The sequence below is a fragment of the Rhinolophus sinicus genome, chromosome 18 (assembly GCF_057876585.1).
Source record: "Rhinolophus sinicus isolate RSI-liver-muscle chromosome 18, RSI-T2T, whole genome shotgun sequence".
Taxonomy (NCBI): Eukaryota; Metazoa; Chordata; class Mammalia; order Chiroptera; family Rhinolophidae; genus Rhinolophus; species Rhinolophus sinicus.
This window is the reverse complement of record NC_142518.1, coordinates 81,749,794-81,769,548: the sequence shown is the minus strand read 5'-3', so window position 1 is coordinate 81,769,548 and position 19,755 is coordinate 81,749,794. Positions and strand designations below refer to the sequence as shown.

Genomic DNA, 19,755 nt, shown 5'->3' with positions numbered 1-19,755 from the left:
ATTGAATTTTCCTAGCATTTAATTTTGAAATTTATAAAATTTTGCCCCTTCTGCTTTATCATTTGTGTGTGTTCTCCCCGCCCTACACACACACACACACACATACACACACTCACACACACACTCACACACGGTCTGACAATTAAGTTCGCAAACTTGTTGCAATGACGTTGCTGACGTTTTTTGATATCAGAGGGATTATTCATTATGCATTTGTACCAAATGGACAAAAAGTTAACCAAGTTTACTCTTTGGAAGTGCTGAAAATGCTGTGTAAAAAAAGTTAGACGACCTGAACTTTTCGCCAATTCACGGCTCTTACATCATGACAATGCACTAGCTCACATGGCACTGTCTCTGAGGGAGTTTTTAGCGAGTCAACAAATAACTGTATTGGAACACCCTCCCTACTCACCTGATCTGGCCCCCAATGACTTCTTTCTTTACCCGAAGATAAAGGAAATATTGAAAGGTAGACATTTTGATGACATTCAGGACATGAAGTGTAATACGACAACAGCTCTGATGGCCATTCCAGAAAACGAGTTCCAAAATTTCTCTGAAAGGTGGACTAGGTACTGGCATCGGTGCATAGCTTCCCAAGGGGAGCACTTCAAAGGTGACTGTAGTGATATTCAGCAATGAGGTATGTAGCACCTTTCCTAGGATGAGTTTGCGAACTTAATTGTCTGACCTCGTATATATATATATGCACATGTATATAATATATAGTAGATAAGATATACATATTTTTTTCTGAACCATTTGAAGGTACTTTACATGTATCATGGTCTTTTACCCCTAAATGTTCCAGTGGGTGTTTCCTAATAATAATGATATTCTCTTATATAACCACAGTTATGAATAATATGCTGTATAGTATTTTTTCTTGCCATATAGGATTTGGTCTGGGATCACCCATTATGTCCTCTTTAGTCTCCTTTAATCTGGAACAGCCTTTGTCTTTTATGACTGATATTTTTGAAGTCCCATTTGAAAAATAGATTGTTCTCATTTTGGGTAAAGGTGTTGCCCAATTTCTCCACTATATAAATTACTTTTTTTTTCTTCTTCTTTGCTACTAATAAACAATCTGTGGGGAGAAACTATAAGTCCATGCAATATCCTACTCTTCATAAAAAAATTTCCCCTAGATTTAGCATCTATTGATAATTCTTGCCTGTGCCAATCTACAAAATGATGATTTTGCAACTCCAGCACTACCTTCATATTTCCTAATAGGCACAGAGTATTCTATTGTAAGCAAAGGCCCTCCCTCCTTCCTCATTATTTATCTATCTACTTAGTGTCATTATGGACTTATGGCTTCATATTTTTTCGATGGTTTACTACTGTGCTTAATACTATTGGTGCTCAAATTACCAAGATTTGGCCAGTGGGAGCTCCTAGCTATTGCTTTTAATGTTAGTAAACATTCCTCAAGAGGATATTGTAGTGCAGACTATTCTGGTCAAGAACTTTTGGTGACCTAATTTATAGGGGTGGTGCTTAGCTAGGCTCCAAGTTTCTCCCTTTCATCATTCACCAACTGCCCCTTAGGAAAGGGCAGGGAAAGAAGCTCAGAGCTGTCTCTCTCTCTCTCTGTGTGTGTGTGTGTGTGTGTGTGTGTGTGTGTGTGTGTGTGTGTGTGTGTGTGTGTTAAAGACAATGACAGGAGTCTGTGTCCGAACAGAGAAAGTTAATGGAGGAGAGGAGGATGGATGACTACGGGAGGTTTCTGGATTGTTCTGGATTGCGATGGCTGCCTTTATCATCACTCCCTCCTATACCTCTCTTCAACCATTATTCAGATAATCTATTTCTGCTTAGGGATTTCAATTCCTGCTCACTGAGAAGTCATCTGTGGCTTGTGAGAAGGGAAGGGGCTGGCATAGGTTGGCTGAAAGATTCTTTTTGATCAGAAGGATTGCCAGGGAAATAAGGTAATTGATAATCATGCAAATTTTTGTTTAGCTTTCTAGGGATGAAACTATGTATTCCATAGTGGGAATTGCAAATGGAATTCAGTTATGGCTGTTCCAGAGCAAATGGCCTCTAACATCAGTTTCATTGCCTTTCATTTTGTAATCCAAGTTCAAAAGTCAGATTGCAATTATTTGTTCCTATACGATGAACAAGTTTTCATCCAGGCTGAGAAGACCTAGTTTTTATTTTCTCAAATCTTTTTCTGGGGAAGATGTATATTGATGACAATGCTGTTTTTTATGAAGGTTGGCAGCTTAGGCTGAAATAAATCCAATTGTAAAATAACAAATCAACTTACAATGTAGTCTCCAAGAAAATGAATTTCATGAGGTTGGGACAATGGAAAAAGCCTCCATTCATTCTGTCATTCATTTAATTCAACAAATATCTATGGAGTGCCCACAGTAGCCAGGTGCAGGTGCTAAAAGCAAGACAGATGAGTTCCTCATTCTCCTGGAGCTGAGACTGGGGGGTGGGTAGTCAAACTAGAGAAAAGTTCAGGTGATACATGCTGTGAAGAAAATTAAACAAAACAGGGCAATGCAATGGCAAATGGCTGAGGGAGCAGTGGATGAGGAGCGAGGTGACATAGATTCTGATCTCAGCATTGCTACAATCTCTACAGCCTTTAGCAAAAACACTTTCATCCAATGGTCCTGTTGCCAGTGGGACACTGATTTTATGCAGAACTGTTTCTCCCCACCAAGCTTGCAATCAGTTGAAGGACAACAGAAAACGTAATTTGTTTTTCCTTTGTTTTCTACTATATTGAGCACAAAGTAGGCACTGTGTAAATTCTTGCTGACACTCATTGACTAACTACTTGAATAACACAGGTCGGCAGACAGGGATTGAAGGAACAGATCCACCGGTAGAATAACACGTTTGGCTACAGTGATTTCGCCATATGCTGCTGTGCAGCTTTTAAGCCTTTTTTGGGGGGCCCCCTTTGTATTATTTTGCACGTTTTAAATCGATACGGGAAATATAAAATTACTTGTAATCATGATCTGAACTGTGGAAGCATGATGTTTCTATTTGTCTGCAACTGGAATGGAGTATGTACGATAAAAGTGGTTGAGTAGTGGCGCTGTGGATGGTTTTCTTTGCAAGTATTTCATTTTTCCTGTTTTCATAATAAAACACAAAGCTAATGATGAACAACGCTTTTCAAGCTATCCTCTGAAGAAAAGGAGTTTCGGAGGACTGACATTAAAAAAAAAGTGTAAAATCCATTCCAAACTTAAGTCCCTCCCAAAGGACACGGTCCCACTGTCGCACCGCTCAGAAACCCATAGAAAGCGTCACGCGAGACGTTGCTGCCAACAATCACCTGACGACGCCTTCCAGGGACTTAACGGAACCATGTTCCACAACCTCTGAGAACCTTCCAAAATTCCTTTCCCGGAGTCCCCGCCTTCCGCTTGTCAATGTACTGTAGTACGCCAAAGGCCGGTAGACTCCACGGGAGGGGAAGAATGTACATCGCGCGATATTCAGCGACGGGATTTCGAAGTTGGGGGGCGGGGAACTGTCGCAGCGCATGCGAACTGGCCTCACAACCTCGGGGCAGCACGAGGGTAGGTAGGCTGGTTCCCAGAGGAGGGGGAGCAGAGAGTGCTCGTGTGTTTTTTCCCCTCCTCCCCGCGCAGTGCGTGTGTCTGCGGGTGGCTGAAAGTGCGGAGCTCGGGGCTTGGCTCGGCGTCCCCGGCACGCGTGTGACTGCGGCGGGTACCCTCCTGCTCCTCCACGAGTTGGAGGAGTGCAGCGGGCTTGCGCCCTGGAGTCGGGACGTGAGCGCCTTTTCCTCTTTAACGGTCGCCCCCTACGCACACACCCCAGTAACCTGAGAGTTGGTCTTCGCGCCACAGAGCGCCCCTCCCACCAACCCCTGTTCCCGCTCGCTCCTGGTCGGTAGTCGGCTTCATCCCTGGGGGCCCTGCTTGGGGGTGGAGAAGATGGCTGGCGGACGTCTGCTGTTGGGGGGCGACTTCCTGTCGCCTCCGCCGCTGCCCCCCCTCCCGCCGCCGCCGCTGCCGCCCCTCCCGCCGCCCCCGCCCGAGCCAGTGCTGGAGCAGTGGCGCTATAGCCACGAAAGTGACTGGCAGTGGGCTCTGCGACGCAGTTTCATCTGTCGCCACCTGCACAGCTATCCCGGGGCTGCCCTCGACCAGCTCCTCGCGCTCTCTGCCGCTTGGACCAACCACGTTTTCCTGGGCTGCAGGTGAGGAATGTGTGCTGGTTGGGTTAAGGCACGCAGATAGGGGATAGGTGATGGGGATCGGGATAGGGACGCGGGCAGGTTATGAGTGAGGGCTTAGAGGCTGGAGCTTTGGAGATGCAGGAGGACACTGTTGGCCTGGGGAGAGGGTTGGCCGAGTGAGGTGGCAGGGGGCTGAACAGCTAGAAGGGTGCGGGGATCGAGGGAGTGGCCCCTCCAGGATAAGGGAAGGAGATAAAGCTGTGCTTGGAAGGCGGCTGCTGAGAGGGGGTCATTGTGGTGATGGTTCTGGAGAGCGTGGGAAATGACGGATAGCAGAACCTCGGACCTGCGTAGGAACTTCCAAGGATGAAGCATCTGCAGGGAATATTCTACAGTCCGGGTTTCCAGGGTCTGCGGGGCCGGCGGGAGGGTGGTAGTGCCTGTGGTTCTAATCTTGGTCTCTTGACCTCGCTCTCTTTACATCCCCATTAAATAAAACAACAGCAGCCCTCCAGCTGAATTTTACTGTCTCCTCCTTGGGAGGCGGTTTGTATGAGGTCTCTCAGCCTTGCTTGTAGATTTGCGCATAATATGTCTGTACGCAAACAAAGAAATGGATATATTTACTATAGAAATGGATTTCCCTCTTTTCAATTTAAATGTGATGAAAAGGATTAACAACATTTGGCCTCAGTTTTAGGGGTGTGTGTGTGTGTGCGCGCGCGTGCGTGCATGTGTGTGTGTCTGTGTGTGTGTGTCCGTCCCCCTTTTTCTAGAACCTGGTGCGCATTTGAACCAGGCCTCTTTGAAAGCTCTTTGGAGTCTATGGAGACTGCAGTATAGTTCCAACGCATTTTTTTTTTAACAGACTACTTGGACTTCTGTCCTTCAGAACCCCCAAATTGGTCTTATACTAATCATTCCTGTGATGGACTGAGAGGCTTCTTTTTTTGATCCTCCTTCCTCACGGTGAATATTTTATTAGGAAGGCTGAGAAATTCTGGAAAATGATCAGATCAAATTCAGCCAATTCAGTTTCAGGAATGACTAACAGATAACAGAAAAATACGATTGTCTACTCCTACCCTTAATTGTTGAGCATAGCATCTACTGTGATACTTTTTTGCTCTCATCACAAAAAATTATTTTTTTCTATCTTCTCTGGGTTAGTGTAACTTCTGCCTCCAGAGATACTGATTATTTCACTGGAGGAACTGGTTACAATTGGGGAAGTCTCAGTTATTAATCAAGTCAGATAAATCTAATTAACCTTCATTTAACAATTGTTCTTGCAGTTGAAAAGGTACCTTTATCATAGATATCCTTAATATTACAGAAGGCCATGAGGAATCTGAATAAAAAAAATTTAAAAAGACCACATGGGAGGAGACTAATCATCCTTTGTAATAATAACAAATCTTAACCTTCCCACAAGAATGTACGCTCCTTTGGGCAAAGGGTTTTTGCTTTCTTGTTCACACCTTTATTCTCAGTGCCTAGAAAAGTGCCTTCTGCATAATAGTTGCTCAGTAAATGTGTGTGGAGTGAATGGATGGATATAGCTTTATAATGTACAAAATATTTAAAATATTTATGTATTTCACTTAATACAACAACCTTGAGAATTAGGTGGTGTCTCATTTTTACAGCGAAATCAATGGAGGCCAAGAAGTTAAGTGACTTTTCCAAGGTCCCACAGTGAGGGTTAGGACCCTGGTCTTCTGATGCTCTTTCCACTGCGATACAGCTGCTGTATTTGGGAAGGATGGACCAGAAGTAAAAGCAAGTAACTGACATAAAACGCATTATTGTTATATCTCAGGATTCCATTCCAAGAACAGCAGCCTTATACGTAAGTAGGGCATTAAAAAACACAAACCAGGCCAATGGTAGTCAGTGTTAAAAAGCTCAAGCATCCAGGGCTTTGCCACCTTATTTGTCTCTTCTCTTCCTTGTTGATGTGATATTAGTGTTTGGAAGGCAGATGCCAGTGGGCTCATGATGTGAAACTAACTTTTCACATAGGAAGTAGAGGGCATCAGTCACAATGAAGTGTGAGTGAGAGCTTTCAAAATATTTATCAGTAATCTGGTTGTGTGTTAGATTCACGTATGATGTTTGGAGTCTTATGAATAGTTTTGAATAAACAATTTTATACTTGGAAATCCTAATCTTTGCTGAGTTTTCAAACCTTAGCTTTTTTATTTGAACCTAGTAGACCCAGTTTAATATATTTAAAATTTTGTTGAAAGCATCTATTACTAAATATTCATTAAATGTAGGTGCCATTGTGTATCATAAGTATGTACCTATGTGTACCTGTCTTTGTTCAAGAATGCAATATTCATGAAGTCAGATGTCTTTGTCTATTAGAAATCATCTTTTTATGTGCTAGGCATGGTGGGACACTTGGATACCATCCTGATTCCCAAAAGTTTGGTTCATAATAAGCTGCCTTTGAAAACCCTAAAGATCTCCAGGAGTTTTTTTTTTTTGTTTGTTTTGTTTTTCTTTTTTTTTTTTTTTTTAAGCATTTACAACTAAATGGGTAAACTAACAGACTCAAATATATAATATGCATGCATCTTTAAATTACTATATTAGACTTGCTTTAATGATACTTTACATCATGGTCCCTCCAAAGATAGAATACTATATAGCCATCAAATCTCATAGGGTAGTGACATGGGGGAAAATGCTTATGATATAGTAAATTCAGAGCAAAAAAAATCCCACCAGATCTGATAGTGACTGAGGGGGAGGCAGTAGTATGGAAAACTTAGAAAAAGGAATAAAACATAAACCCCAAAATGTTAGTGAAGTTATCAGTGGTTGGGTTTGTAGGTGCTTTTCTTGGTGGAGTCTCTGAAACTTCTGGAGTAAAGGTGTTACTTTTAAATCCACTATAAAAAATACACTCTGGAAAACTGAGTAATGAAAGCTTTACTGTCTTGGCTCATTTCAAATTTGTGGAACCACTTCTTTATCTCTGGATAACTACTCTCTGGAGAATTTTAGAAATGGGAACGAAATCCTAGTTATCTTATCAAAGTCTTTAGACTGATATTTGCATTGTTCTTAGAATAGTTAGATGTTAGGCACTATATGGTCTTTTCAATTATTGTTTGAGCTGGTTGGGCTTCTTCAGTATTCCAACTTCCTAATAAAGGACTGACAAGCTGACTGGGCTGGCAACCTATGCTAAGGCTTATTTTTGTAGCCTATGGGTGATGCTTAATTTTGTGGCAGATGTAATGGATAGGGAACAGTAAGTACGTATAATCATTACTAATGCTGGAAGAAACCTGAGAGAAAAGTGAGTGTGAATGGAATGAGCCCCAAATGCATCATTCATGCACAATGGATTATGACATACATGCCATTTACAGTTTTATACCCTATATGGAATCAGGCTGTAATTAAAGTTCTGGAGAACTTTGACTACATTGCAAGGTGAATGGCTTGGTTATAGTACCAATTTTGGTAACAAAAGTGGCATTACCAGTTTATGACTTGTAGACTTCCATTTCATTTTCATAATCTCTTGTTTTCATCTCATACCTTGGAAATTGGACTCCCAGATCTGTATGGAAGTGATACATATATATATATATATATATATATATATATATAGAGAGAGAGAGAGAGAGAGAGAGAGAGAGAGAGAGAGAGAGAGAAACGTTTTAGGCTATGCTTTCTGATGTTTGGATAAGAGAAAATGAAAATAAAATTAACTGGCATTTAAATACTGGTGTTAGCAGCAGCAAGAGCAGTATCAGTTTGAAGTGCAGGTTATAACTGGGCTAGTTTCTGGTAACCTGTGAAATGAAGGCCACCATATCTTCTCTGCTTTGCAAGGAAAGACACCTGATGGGTGTGGAACCTATTGTGCTGAAAATGGAAAATGTTTCCTTTTCAAGTTCAGAATCTATTCATGTAAAGGTGTGATAGTTACTCATTTTTCATAACTTTCCTCCTAAATACCATAAGGAGTCTCTTTTTGGGTCATAGGCCGGGAAAGGCTCTGAAGATAGGAAGGGTGAGTAGATCCCCATGATAACAAAAACTTCACTTGAGCTCATGTTTTTGTTTCTCTGTAGTAAAATGATATTTTGTCAAGCAGCCAATCTACTTTTTAAGGAGCCCTTTTTAAAAACTGTGTTTTAAAGCTTTTTATTATGGAAAAATCAAGCACATACCTAAGTAGAAGAGTTTAATGAAACGCCCATGGACCCATCACTCAACTTCACTATTATCTACAGTTGGTCATGCCATCCAGCAACATCTGTTTTTGCTGACAGTTTTTTTTGTGGGAGGTAGTCTGGAGTATATTAAAGAAGACCTTGACATGATTCCCCCTGCGAATACTTCAGTATATATCTGTACCAGATCAGAAGAGTCATAATACGTTTATTCACCCTTAAAATTAAAAATAATTTGTTAAAATCATCTAATGCCTAGTCCATGTTCAGTTTTCTCCATTTGCCTCAAAATATCTTTTTGTGATTGGAGTGTTTGACTCATGATCCAAACAAGGTCTACACATGAGGTGTTACTTATGAGGTGTGACCGAAAAATACTGTGAATGTTTAAATTTTAAAAAAATATATTAGAGTAAAAGACACATTGCCATTGATCCCCCTCAAAATATTCCAACTTGCTTCGAACACATTTATCCCATTGTTCTTGCCACTTTCTGAAGCAGTTCTGGAAGTCTTCTTTTGTGAGTGTCTTTAGTTGCACTGTCCTGGCTACCTCAGTGTCCTGAATCAATTCAAAATGTTTACCTTTCTTGGTCATTTTTACTTTGGGAAGAGCCAGAAGTCACATGGTGCCAGGTGGATGAGGACACACAATAATGTTTTCGTTTAACAGAAATTGCTGTACCGGAAGTGATATGTGTGACCTGGAGGCTTTCTGTTGTGATCACAGAATATGGTGAATGCAGCTGCCGAATGCCATCTAACGGAAAGGCAGGGATCTTCAATACGGGAAGCGGCGTGTCAACCTTTAGTAATGGTGTGTGACAAGTTTCAACTTGTTCGGTGCAGTCAGTCAGGTGTGAGCTACGGTTGAGAGACGGTGTGTTTTAAAGTGTTCTGTAAATCATCCTCCATCATGACAATGCTCCATGTCATACAATGCTTCTGGTATACGGTAATTTCTGTCAAATAAAAATATTACGATGTGTCCTCATCTGCCTTATTCACCAGATCTGGCACTGTGCAACTTCTGGCTCTTCCCCAAAGTCAAAGTGACCATGAAAGGTAAACATTTTGAATTGATTCAGGACATTGAGGTAGCCAGGACAGCACAACTAAAGCTACGACAGAGGACTTCCAGAACTGCTTCGGAAAGTGGCAAGGACGATGGGATAAGTATGTTCAAAGTGAGGGGGTGTATTTTGAAGGGGATTAATGGCAATGTGTCTTTTACTGTAATATTTTTTTAAAGTTTAAACATTCACCGTATTGTTTGATCACACCTCATAATCAATGAAGAAATTGGGTTTTCACATAGCGTTTCCTTTATTCTGGATTTGGCTGGTTATATTCTTGTGGTGTTATTTAATATGTTTCTGGGAGTTAAGGGCTTGATTAGGTTCAAGTTCAGTTATTTGCTGGGCAAGAACACTTTATAGATAGTTCTTTGTATGTCCTGTCATATCACATCAGGGGGCACATGTCTGCTTGTTTGATTTTTAGTGTTATGAAGATTATAAAGTTCCCTGTCAACTTTTTTTAATTGAAATTTTTATTGAGACAATTGTAGATTCACGTGCAGTTGTATGAAATGATACCGTGTTTCCCCGAAAATAAGACCGGGTCTTAACATTAATTTTTGCTCCAAAAGATGCATTAGGGCATATTTTCAGGGGATGTCTTATTTTTTCATGTGCAACAATCTACATTTATTCAAATAAATGTAGTTATTCAAATACATGTCATCATCTTCTGGAACATCGTCATAACGTACTAAATGCATCCGACTGGCTGACAATCTTATCTGGGGCTTATTTTCGGGGTAGGTCTTATTTTCGGGAAAACACAGTACCAAGACATGCCTTGTATTCTTTATCCAGTTTTCAAAATTTTGGTAACATTTTGCAAAATTATTGTATAATATCATAACCAGGATAATGACATTGTTATAATCCACTGATTTTACTCAGATTCCCCCAGTTTTAAAAGTACTCGTGTATGTATATTCTATAAAATTTTATTACATGTATAGGTTTGTGTATCCACTACCACAGTCAAGATTGAACAGTTCCAATATCATAAGGATCCCTCACATTTTATAACCATGTCCATTTCCCTCTCACTCATACACAATATTGCATGTGTCAATAGTTTATTCCTTTTCCTTGCTGAGTAGTGTTCCATGGTGTGTTTATACTAGAGTTTAACCACTCACCTGTTGAAGGACATTTGAGCTGATTGCAGGGTTGTTTTTTTTTTTTTTCTTTAAGAAAACTTTATTGAAGTATAATTGATACACACAAAACTGCACATATTTGTACAATTTGATGAGTTTGGACATATGCATATACCTGTGATACCATCGCCACAATCAAGGTAATAAACATATCCATTGCTTCCAAAAGTTTTTTTTTTTTCTTTCAGCACTTTGACTATATCATGCCATTTTCTTTTGGCCTGCAAAGTGTCTGATGAAAAATCTGCTGATGGGGGTTCCCCTGTACATAACAAGTTGTTTTTATCTTTCAGCTTTTAACATTTGACATTTTAATTATGTGTCTTGGTGTGGGTCTCTGTATTTTCCATTCAATTTTGCTGTGAATGTGAAACTGGTCTAAAAAGTAAGGTTCATTTTTTATTTTTAAATTGGGGAAGGGGAACAGGACTTTACTGGGGAACAGTGTGTACTTCCAGGCCTTTTTTCCAAGCCAAGTTGTTGTCCTTTCAATCTTAGTTGTGGAGGGTGCCATTCAGCTTCAAGTTGTTGTCCTTTCAGTCTTAGTTGTGGAGGGCGCAGCTCAGCTCCAGGTCCAGTTGCCGTTGTTAGTTATTACCGATTGTTAGTTATGGCCTGCAAAGTTTCTGAATCAGCTAACAGTCTTATAGGAGCTCCCTTGTCAGTAACTGTCTTTCTCTTGCTGCTTTTAAGATTCTTTGTCTTTAACCTTTGGCATTTTAATTATGATGTGTTTTGGTGTGGGCCTCTTTGGGTTCATCTTGCTTGGAACTCTGTGCTTCCTGGGCTTGTATGTCTATTTTCTTTTCTGGGTTAAGGAAGTTTTCAGTCATTCTTCAAATAGGTTTTCAATTCCTCACTCTCTTCTCCTTCTGGAACCCCTATGATATGAATTTGGTGTACCTGATGTTGTCCCAGAGGCCCCTTACACTAGCCTCATTATTTATTTATTTATTTATTTATTTATTTATGCTGTTCTGATTGTTTTTTTTCCTGATACCTTATGTTCCAAATTGCTGATTCAGTCCTGTGCTTCATCTAATCTAGTGTTGATCCCCTCTAATGTATTCTTCATTTCAGTTATTGTATTCTTCATTTTTGACTGGTTCTTTGTTTTATGTTTCCTATCTCTTTGTTGAAGTTCTCCCAGAGATCATTGAGCATCCTTATAACCAGTATTTTGAACTTTGCATCTGATAGATTGCTTATCTCCATTTTGTTTAGTTCTTTTTTGAAGCTTTATTCTGTTCATTCATTTGGGACATGTTTCTCATTTTCCCCATTTTGGCCACTTCCCTGTGTTTGTTTCTATGCATTAGGTAGGGGTGCTATGTCTCCTGGTCTTAGTAGAGTGGCCTTATGTAGTAGGTGTCTTGTATAGTCTCTGTGGTCACCTGAGCCAGGTGCTGCAGGTGTGTCCCTTGTGTGGGTTGTGTGTGCCCTTCTGTTGTAGTTGAGCCTTGGTTCCGGTTTGGATGTCAGATTGACCCTTGGGCTCATTGGTTGTGAAGACTGGCTGTGACTACAGTGGAGGAGCCGTTGTGCAGGGGGTGACCCTACAGAGCAAGATTTCCTTTAGCAGGGCTCTGGTGTCTGCCCAGTCTGCCCTTTGAGTGTGTCATCTATGGAGGTGACCTCATGGTGCTTTAGCTTGTCCAATGCCATGCCAGCTGCTGGGTGTGCCAGCTTGGGGGCCTCTTGGAAGGGGACCTGCCACAGGCCATGCTGGGCTTGGAGGTGCCTGGTAGAGGCTAAGCTCCAAACTGAGGCCAGCTGCTGCTAGGGCCGGGCTTGGGGCTGCTTAGCAAGAGGTATGGGGCACTCTGAAACCTGATGCTTCTTGTTTGGAGTTTGTGAACATTTGACAGATTTTAGGAAAGCCTGCAGAATGAGCCGAAACAGACTGGATGGAAAAGCCACTGTAAGCGGCTTGGGTGGGCCCGCAGGTGTGGGTGTGGTGGGGTCTCGGAATCACCAGGGCAAGGTGAATAGTGTTAGCTAGACTGACAGAGACTCAGCAATGACTACATGCTAGGAGGGGTGAGGGCTCAACAAAGAAACAGTGGCTTCTGCCAGCACTTCTGTCTAGAAGAAAGCTGCCCCTCCAGCCCTTGCCTGAATCCATACAATTCAGTTGTCCCTAGCACCATTCAAGCTGCTTCCCAGTGCTGGAGGTCAGAGAGAGTGAGTCTATCAGTGAGTAAATCCATGCACAGGCTCTTTAAGAGGAATGTCTGGGGCTCCAGCAGCCCTCCGTCTTACTTAGCCACAATCTTTACTGGTTTTTGCAGCCAGAAGTTAAGGGGACTTTTCTCCCTGGCACTTGAAACCTGTGCTGGGGTGCCTGATTGATGTGGGGCTGAGACCCATTGCTCCTTAGAGGGAACCTCCACATCCAAGATATCCCTCCCGATTTTTAACTGCCACATGAGCATGTGGAACCAGCCCGTTCTGCATCTCTACCCCAACTACCAGTCTCAACATGGCTTCTTTTTTCTATCCTTAGTTACAGGATTTCTGTCCAGCTAGATTTCAGGTGATTCTCAATGATGGTCGTTCTGTAGTTAGGTTGTAATTTTGATGTGGTCATGAGAGGATAAAAGCACAGCATTTACCTACTGTGCCTTCTTGACTGGAAATCCCTTGATTGCACAATGTTTTTGACTATTACAAATAAAGCTGCTATGAACATTTGTGTACAGATTTTTGCATGAACATAACTTTTCATTTCTCTGAGCTAAATGCCCAAAAGTGCAATTGGTAGATCGTATGGTAATTGCATGTTTAATTTTATAAGAAGCTCCCAAGTTGTTTTTCAAAGTAGCCGTACTATTTTACATTCCCACCAGCAATGTATTAATGATCCAGTTTCTCTGCATTCTTCCCATCATTTGGTGCTGTCACTATTTTTTTACTTTAGCCATTGTGGTAGGTAGATAGTGTAATATCTCATTGTGGCTTTAAGTTGAATTTCTCTGGTGTTAGCTAGATTGACAGAACATCTTTTCATGTGCTGATTTGCGATCTGTAATTCCTGTTTGGTGAAATGTTCTATTCATGTCTTTTGTTTGTTTTTTTAATGTATATATATATATTTTTTTTACTGTTGCTTTTTGAGAGGCCTTTATACTAGATAGTAGTTTTTTGTCAAGTGTGTGGTTTGCAAACATTTCTCCCTGTTTGTGGCTTCTTTTCATCCTCTTCACAGGGTCATCTGGGAGCAAAAGTTTTATTTTTATGAAGTCCATTTAATGACTTTTTCCTTTTATGGATCATGCTTTTGGTGTCGAGTATTAAGAACTGTTTGCCAGGTGGCCGGTTAGCTCAGTTGGTTAGAGCGTGGTGCTAATAACACCCAGGTTGCCGGTTGGATCCCCACATGGGCCACTGTGAGCTGCGCCCTCCTTTAAAAAAACAAAAAACAAAAACAAAAAACTGTTTGCCTAGCTCTAGATCCTGAAGATTTTCTCCTGTTTTTTTCATAAAAAGTATTATAGTTTTACATTTTGCATGTAGGTCCATGATACATTTTGAATTATTTTTTGTATAAGGTGTGAGGTTTAGTTTGAAGTGTTTGTTTGTTGCCTATGGATGCCCACTTGCTCCAGCACCACTTGTCAAAGAGGCTGTCCTTCCTCCATTGAATTGCTTTTCCAGCTTTGTAAACAATCATTTGAGCATGTTTGTATGGGTCTATTTCTGGGTTCTTCCCCATCAACTTTTCACCTAACAGGCTTAGCAGCCATTTATGATCATTTATTATTGCATTATGGGTTGCCAAATGGTAATATTCTATCATTCCTTCACTTATTAACTGGGCTGTTTCTGTAAAAGACATTTTCTTTGTCAACTCTTTATTTGCTCTGAGGTATAATTTGTACCGGAAAATGTCAGATAAATAACTTGCTTTCTTCCTTTTATATTACCTGTTTTTAGAATAATGACTTGATTCCCTACCATCTTCCAAAGGTGACTGATAATGAGTTTATAAGTATCATTATGAACTAATGGATTTTTAACATATTTGATGTGTCTCAGTCTACTGTGGTTATTGTTCTTATTGATACATTTGACACAACTACTGAAGTCTTTGACAGCTTCCTTGTTTCCAGGCACAAGAATATCTTACAGGTTCATCTTATACATTTTTTGCCCCAAATTTGGAATCAGCCATTTCTCTAAAGACACTGATTGTTTTTCATGGGAAATGGTAGAGACAACAATCTGGATGTTAAGAACCCAGTAGCCCTCTTAATACTTTTATAAGTATATCAATACAATTATTTACATATACTATACATATATGATAGAGGAAAATAAATCATGAGTTTATGTGGATACTTTCAGCTCAAACTTAAAAATAAGGTCTTCACTTAAATTTTGTTGATTTTGTGTTTGTATGTCTAGTAATGATGGTAACATAATTACTCATTTGATAGGTAAGTATTTTAGATCAGATTCTTCGGTTTTATAGCTAAGATACTCTGTTGATAAAATCCCATGGGAACAACTATAAGATTGGCTTACTTAGAAGCTTTTTTAAAAAAACTATATTCTTATCTGTTTTAACTGTAGATTATATTAATTTAAATAGGTACAGCCCACGCTTGATGGAAAAAATTCTCCAAATGGCTGAAGGTATTGATATTGGGGAGATGCCTTCATATGATCTGATGCTGTCCAAACCTTCCAAAGGTCAAAAACGTCACCTCTCAACATGTGATGGTGAGTATATTTGTTTCTGGAAGGTGGGATTTGAAGAAACAATGTGGCTTTTTTTAAATGATAAGTGTGGTATATGATTTAAATAACATTGGTAACATTGGATCTTACACAAATGTAGAAGAGTTTTAGCTTTTAGTTATGTACAGTTTTGTTTCTGAGGATGTTAAATAGAACTGAAAACTAAGAATAAACACATTATAATGCTCTCCTTGAAGTCCATGTCATGGAACCTCCCTCTAAATAGAAAAAACTCTGATCATTTGAGCATCTTAGTAACTAAATCCTCTTGGGTGGGTCCAAGATGGACAGCTTTCTACTGAATAATGTTGTGGAGAGGAAGCTCTAGTGTCTGGTATAGCCTCGGCAGAGAGTTCTTCCATAGCTCTAAATTTGATATCCCCCATAAATCATTAGTTTCCAGCTGTTGTTTGTTCTAGAAATAAAACATAGCAAACCCCCTTTTGTGCAGAAGAGGTCAGAACTAAGATTTTGAAGTTGAAAATCTTTGGGATCTTTTGATAATTATTTTTATTTGATTTTTAGTCACAACTGTGTAAAGCACCATCACAGAGTCACTCACCTCTGATAGAAAAGAGAAATACTTTGTAAATGCCTCTGGTCACCATCTCTATTGGATTAAAACTGTCTGTTCCATTTGTGATCCTTAAGAAGGGAGCTTTTCAGCACAGGTCATATGAGATTGTACTGGAACAACCTCTTACTTGGTATACTTCACCTGTGCTTTAACTTATTAGATGCAGAAGCATCTACCATTCATGCATGGTGGTAACCGGCATACCTGATTCAACCGCGTATTTTCTATCGTCTCTTCCTTTACATGTGGAAGGACGGGAAGCATCCCTCCTTATGCTGGAATCTTACATTGATATTTAAGTTCCTTTACCTAAATGGCCTGAAGTTTTGTGATGGGAAGTATCTTGTACCAACAATGCAGTTTACAAATAATGTGGTTGGTACTATTTTCCTGCTTGGTTCTTTTGAAATATTCCCATTTTAATGAATTGTAAATTTCACTCATTCTATAGGTCAAAATCCTCCTAAAAAGCAAGCCGGTTCCAAATTCCATGCGAGACCTCGTTTTGAGCCTGTGCATTTTGTAGCTAGTAGTTCAAAAGATGAAAGACAGGAAGATCCTTATGGCCCTCAAACAAAAGAGGTAAATGAACAAACACATTTTGCCAGCATGCCAAGAGATATCTACCAAGATTATACTCAAGACTCTTTCAGTATACAAGATGGGAATTCTCAGTATTGTGATTCATCAGGATTTATTTTCACAAAAGACCAGCCTGTAACAGCCAACATGTATTTTGACAGTGGGAACCCTGCCCTAAGCAGCATATCACAGCAGGCAAACTCTCAGTCAGCAACTGAGCCTCTACCATCACAGACATTTCCTGAGTCAGTGGTAGCCGAGAAGCAGTATTTTATTGAAAAATTAACAGCAACTATCTGGAACAACCTTTCTAATCCAGAGATGACTTCTGGATCTGATAAAATTAATTATACGTACATGTTAACTCGTTGTATTCAGGCATGTAAGACAAATCCTGAGTATATATATGCTCCTTTGAAAGAAATTCCTCCTGCTGACATCCCCAAAAATAAAAAACTTCTAACTGATGGTTACGCTTGTGAAGTTAGATGCCAAAATATTTACTTAACTACAGGTTATGCTGGCAGCAAGAATGGGTCCAGGGATCGAGCTACTGAGCTGGCTGTAAAACTCTTGCAGAAACGTATTGAAGTTAGGGTTGTCCGACGGAAATTCAAGCACACAATTGGAGAGGACCTTGTGGTGTGTCAAATTGGCATGCCTTTGTATGAATTTCCTCCAGCTCTGAAACCACCAGAAGAGCTGGTGGTACTGGCTAAAGATGCTTCTGGGCAGCCAATTTTTAATGCTTCTGCCAAACACTGGACTAATTTCGTGCTTACAGAAAATGCAAACGATGCAATTGGTATCCTTAACAATTCTGCCTCATACAACAAAATGTCAGTTGAATACAAATATGAGATGATGCCAAATCGCACATGGCGTTGTCGAGTGTTTTTGCAAGATCATTGCTTAGCTGAAGGTTATGGAACGAAAAAAACAAGTAAACATGCAGCTGCTGATGAGGCTTTGAAAATCCTTCAAAAAACACAACCCACTTACCCATCTGTCAAAAGTTCACAATGCCAAACAGGCTCTTCACCCAGGGGATCTGGCAAAAAAAAAGATATAAAGGATCTTGTAGTTTATGAAAATTCTTCAAATCCTGTGTGCACGCTCAATGACACAGCTCAGTTTAACCGAATGACAGTTGAATATGTGTATGAAAGAATGACAGGCCTCCGATGGAAATGCAAGGTGATTCTAGAGAGTGAAGTAATTGCAGAAGCAGTTGGGGTGAAGAAAACTGTCAAATATGAAGCTGCTGGGGAAGCTGTGAAAACCCTCAAAAAGACCCAGCCAACTGTCATTAACAACTTGAAGAAAGGAACTATTGAAGATGTGATTTCAAGAAATGAAATTCAGGGTCGCTCGGCAGAGGAGGCTTACAAACAACAAATCAAAGAAGATAACATAGGAAATCAGCTGCTGAGAAAGATGGGTTGGACGGGTGGTGGTTTAGGTAAATCTGGCGAGGGCATTCGGGAGCCAATCTCTGTCAAAGAGCAGCATAAGCGGGAAGGGCTTGGTCTTGATGTAGAGAGGGTAAATAAAATTGCCAAGAGAGACATCGAACAGATCATCAGAAACTACGCCCGCTCTGAGAGCCACACGGATTTGACTTTCTCTACAGAGCTGACCAATGACGAGCGGAAGCAAATACATCAGATTGCCCAGAAGTATGGGCTTAAGAGTAAGTCTCATGGGGTAGGCCATGATAGGTACCTGGTGGTAGGTAGAAAAAGACGGAAGGAAGACCTATTAGATCAGCTCAAACAGGAAGGCCAAGTGGGGCATTATGAGCTTGTGATGCCTCAAGCAAATTGAGAACTTACTAATTTATTTTATAAATGCCTAATGAGGTAGATTTGTTAATTAAAGAAATACTACATGTTCTGGTTGCAGAGTATATTCATTCTTAAGATGTTCCACCTTGTTCATTTCATATAGTGCTTTAGTAGATATTGGGACCTGAAAAATTCTGTCCACTTGTATTAGTTTAATCAGACGATATTGTGCAGTTACTGTTTGTGTCTTTGATATTGCTGTATCCCTCGGATTTTAGTAGTTTGTACAAAGCAAGAACACATATCCAAATGGAAATTCACCCTGAAAAAGAAATTCCCATTTTAAAAGGCATCGCACAGCGCTCTGCAACAATATGTAAAGTTAATATTGACTACAATAAAACTAGTCTTAATTCCAGACTTACAGTGTCAGATCATTTTGTATTATCTATTTTCATCTTTGTGTGAAGCCAGTTATAGAATGTTTAACAGTAAATTGTGCTGTACATGTAAATGTCCTTACCGACTAAATGATGTAAAACTTTCTTAAAGTAATTTTAGTGTCCATTTATTTATAACTTCTACCATGTGGTTTTCAGAATATTGGAAGTGGTTACCTTGTGATATATCAGTTTTAACAAATTCTAGTCTTCATGCTGAGAGAGCACTACTTGAGAGAGCACTTGAAAAATTTCAGAAACTTTGATTTAATCTGAAGATAGGAAGCTGGAACTGTTTGTTCTTGGTGCCTTGCAGAGAGACTCACAGCAACTCTCCGTTACAGCTTTCACGCAGTTTGGATGTACAGCACATCCAAGGCGGTGGCCACAGCTGTGGTAGAACTTGGTAAAAGACTGAAGATACATTGGTGCTTTGATGAAAAGATCAGTTGGCTGGTACCTCTCTCAAAAAGCTTATTAAGCTCCAAAAGCCAACTTTATAACATATTTAAAATGGCTATTTTCGCTTATTTCTGGAATGTAAAAAAAGAAGTGTATAAAAAGAATGTGCGCTTCCTGAATAAAAAGGAGCCGAGTTGATCAAAGTGTTGGTGTGCTTATTTCTAGACAGCAGCCTAGTAGCAACACTTTGGGTCTTTGGAGAGGGGAAGTGGTGTTTGCACAAAATATTTTCAACACTAGAGCACAAGTGGATGAACTTAATGACTTAGCAAATAGGAACAGTTAATCAGTCACCCATCACGTTTTCCCTATGGACCAGTATGCTGGCTGCAACTAAATCTTAGGCTGTTTAATTTTATGTGATTTTGTTTTTGTGTCTCAGATAAATGAAGTACTAATATTCACAGTTAATATTCAGAGATGAATATTTTTTCAGAGATATTAATACTGATAGGTAAACACCTCTAATGAAATGATATCTAAAACAATTAGGTTGTTTACAGTGTCTTAAAACATTTAGCACCACACTTAACATGT

The 19,755-nt window shown here is 40.0% G+C and overlaps 1 protein-coding gene across 1 annotated transcript; it reads left to right on the top strand.

Annotated features, from left to right (window-relative positions):
• Positions 1–3,518: 3,518 nt before the first annotated feature.
• NKRF (NFKB repressing factor) lies at positions 3,519–19,361 on the top strand. The gene is made up of 3 exons (XM_019717043.3): positions 3,519–4,210; positions 15,222–15,352; positions 16,399–19,361. The coding sequence occupies exons 1-3, from the start codon at positions 3,945–3,947 to the stop codon at positions 18,354–18,356; spliced, it is 2,355 nt and encodes a 784-aa protein (XP_019572602.2). The 5' UTR covers positions 3,519–3,944; the 3' UTR covers positions 18,357–19,361.
• Positions 19,362–19,755: the final 394 nt, after the last annotated feature.

Excerpts from the sequence above, each read along its gene's own strand:
- NKRF (XM_019717043.3), top strand. The coding sequence starts at position 3,945 with ATGGCTGGCGGACGTCTGCTGTTGGGGGGCGACTTCCTGTCGCCTCCG. Across the intron at positions 4,211-15,221 it reads CACGTTTTCCTGGGCTGCAG|GTACAGCCCACGCTTGATGG; the intron begins GTGAGGAATGTG and ends TAATTTAAATAG. Across the intron at positions 15,353-16,398 it reads TCACCTCTCAACATGTGATG|GTCAAAATCCTCCTAAAAAG; the intron begins GTGAGTATATTT and ends CTCATTCTATAG.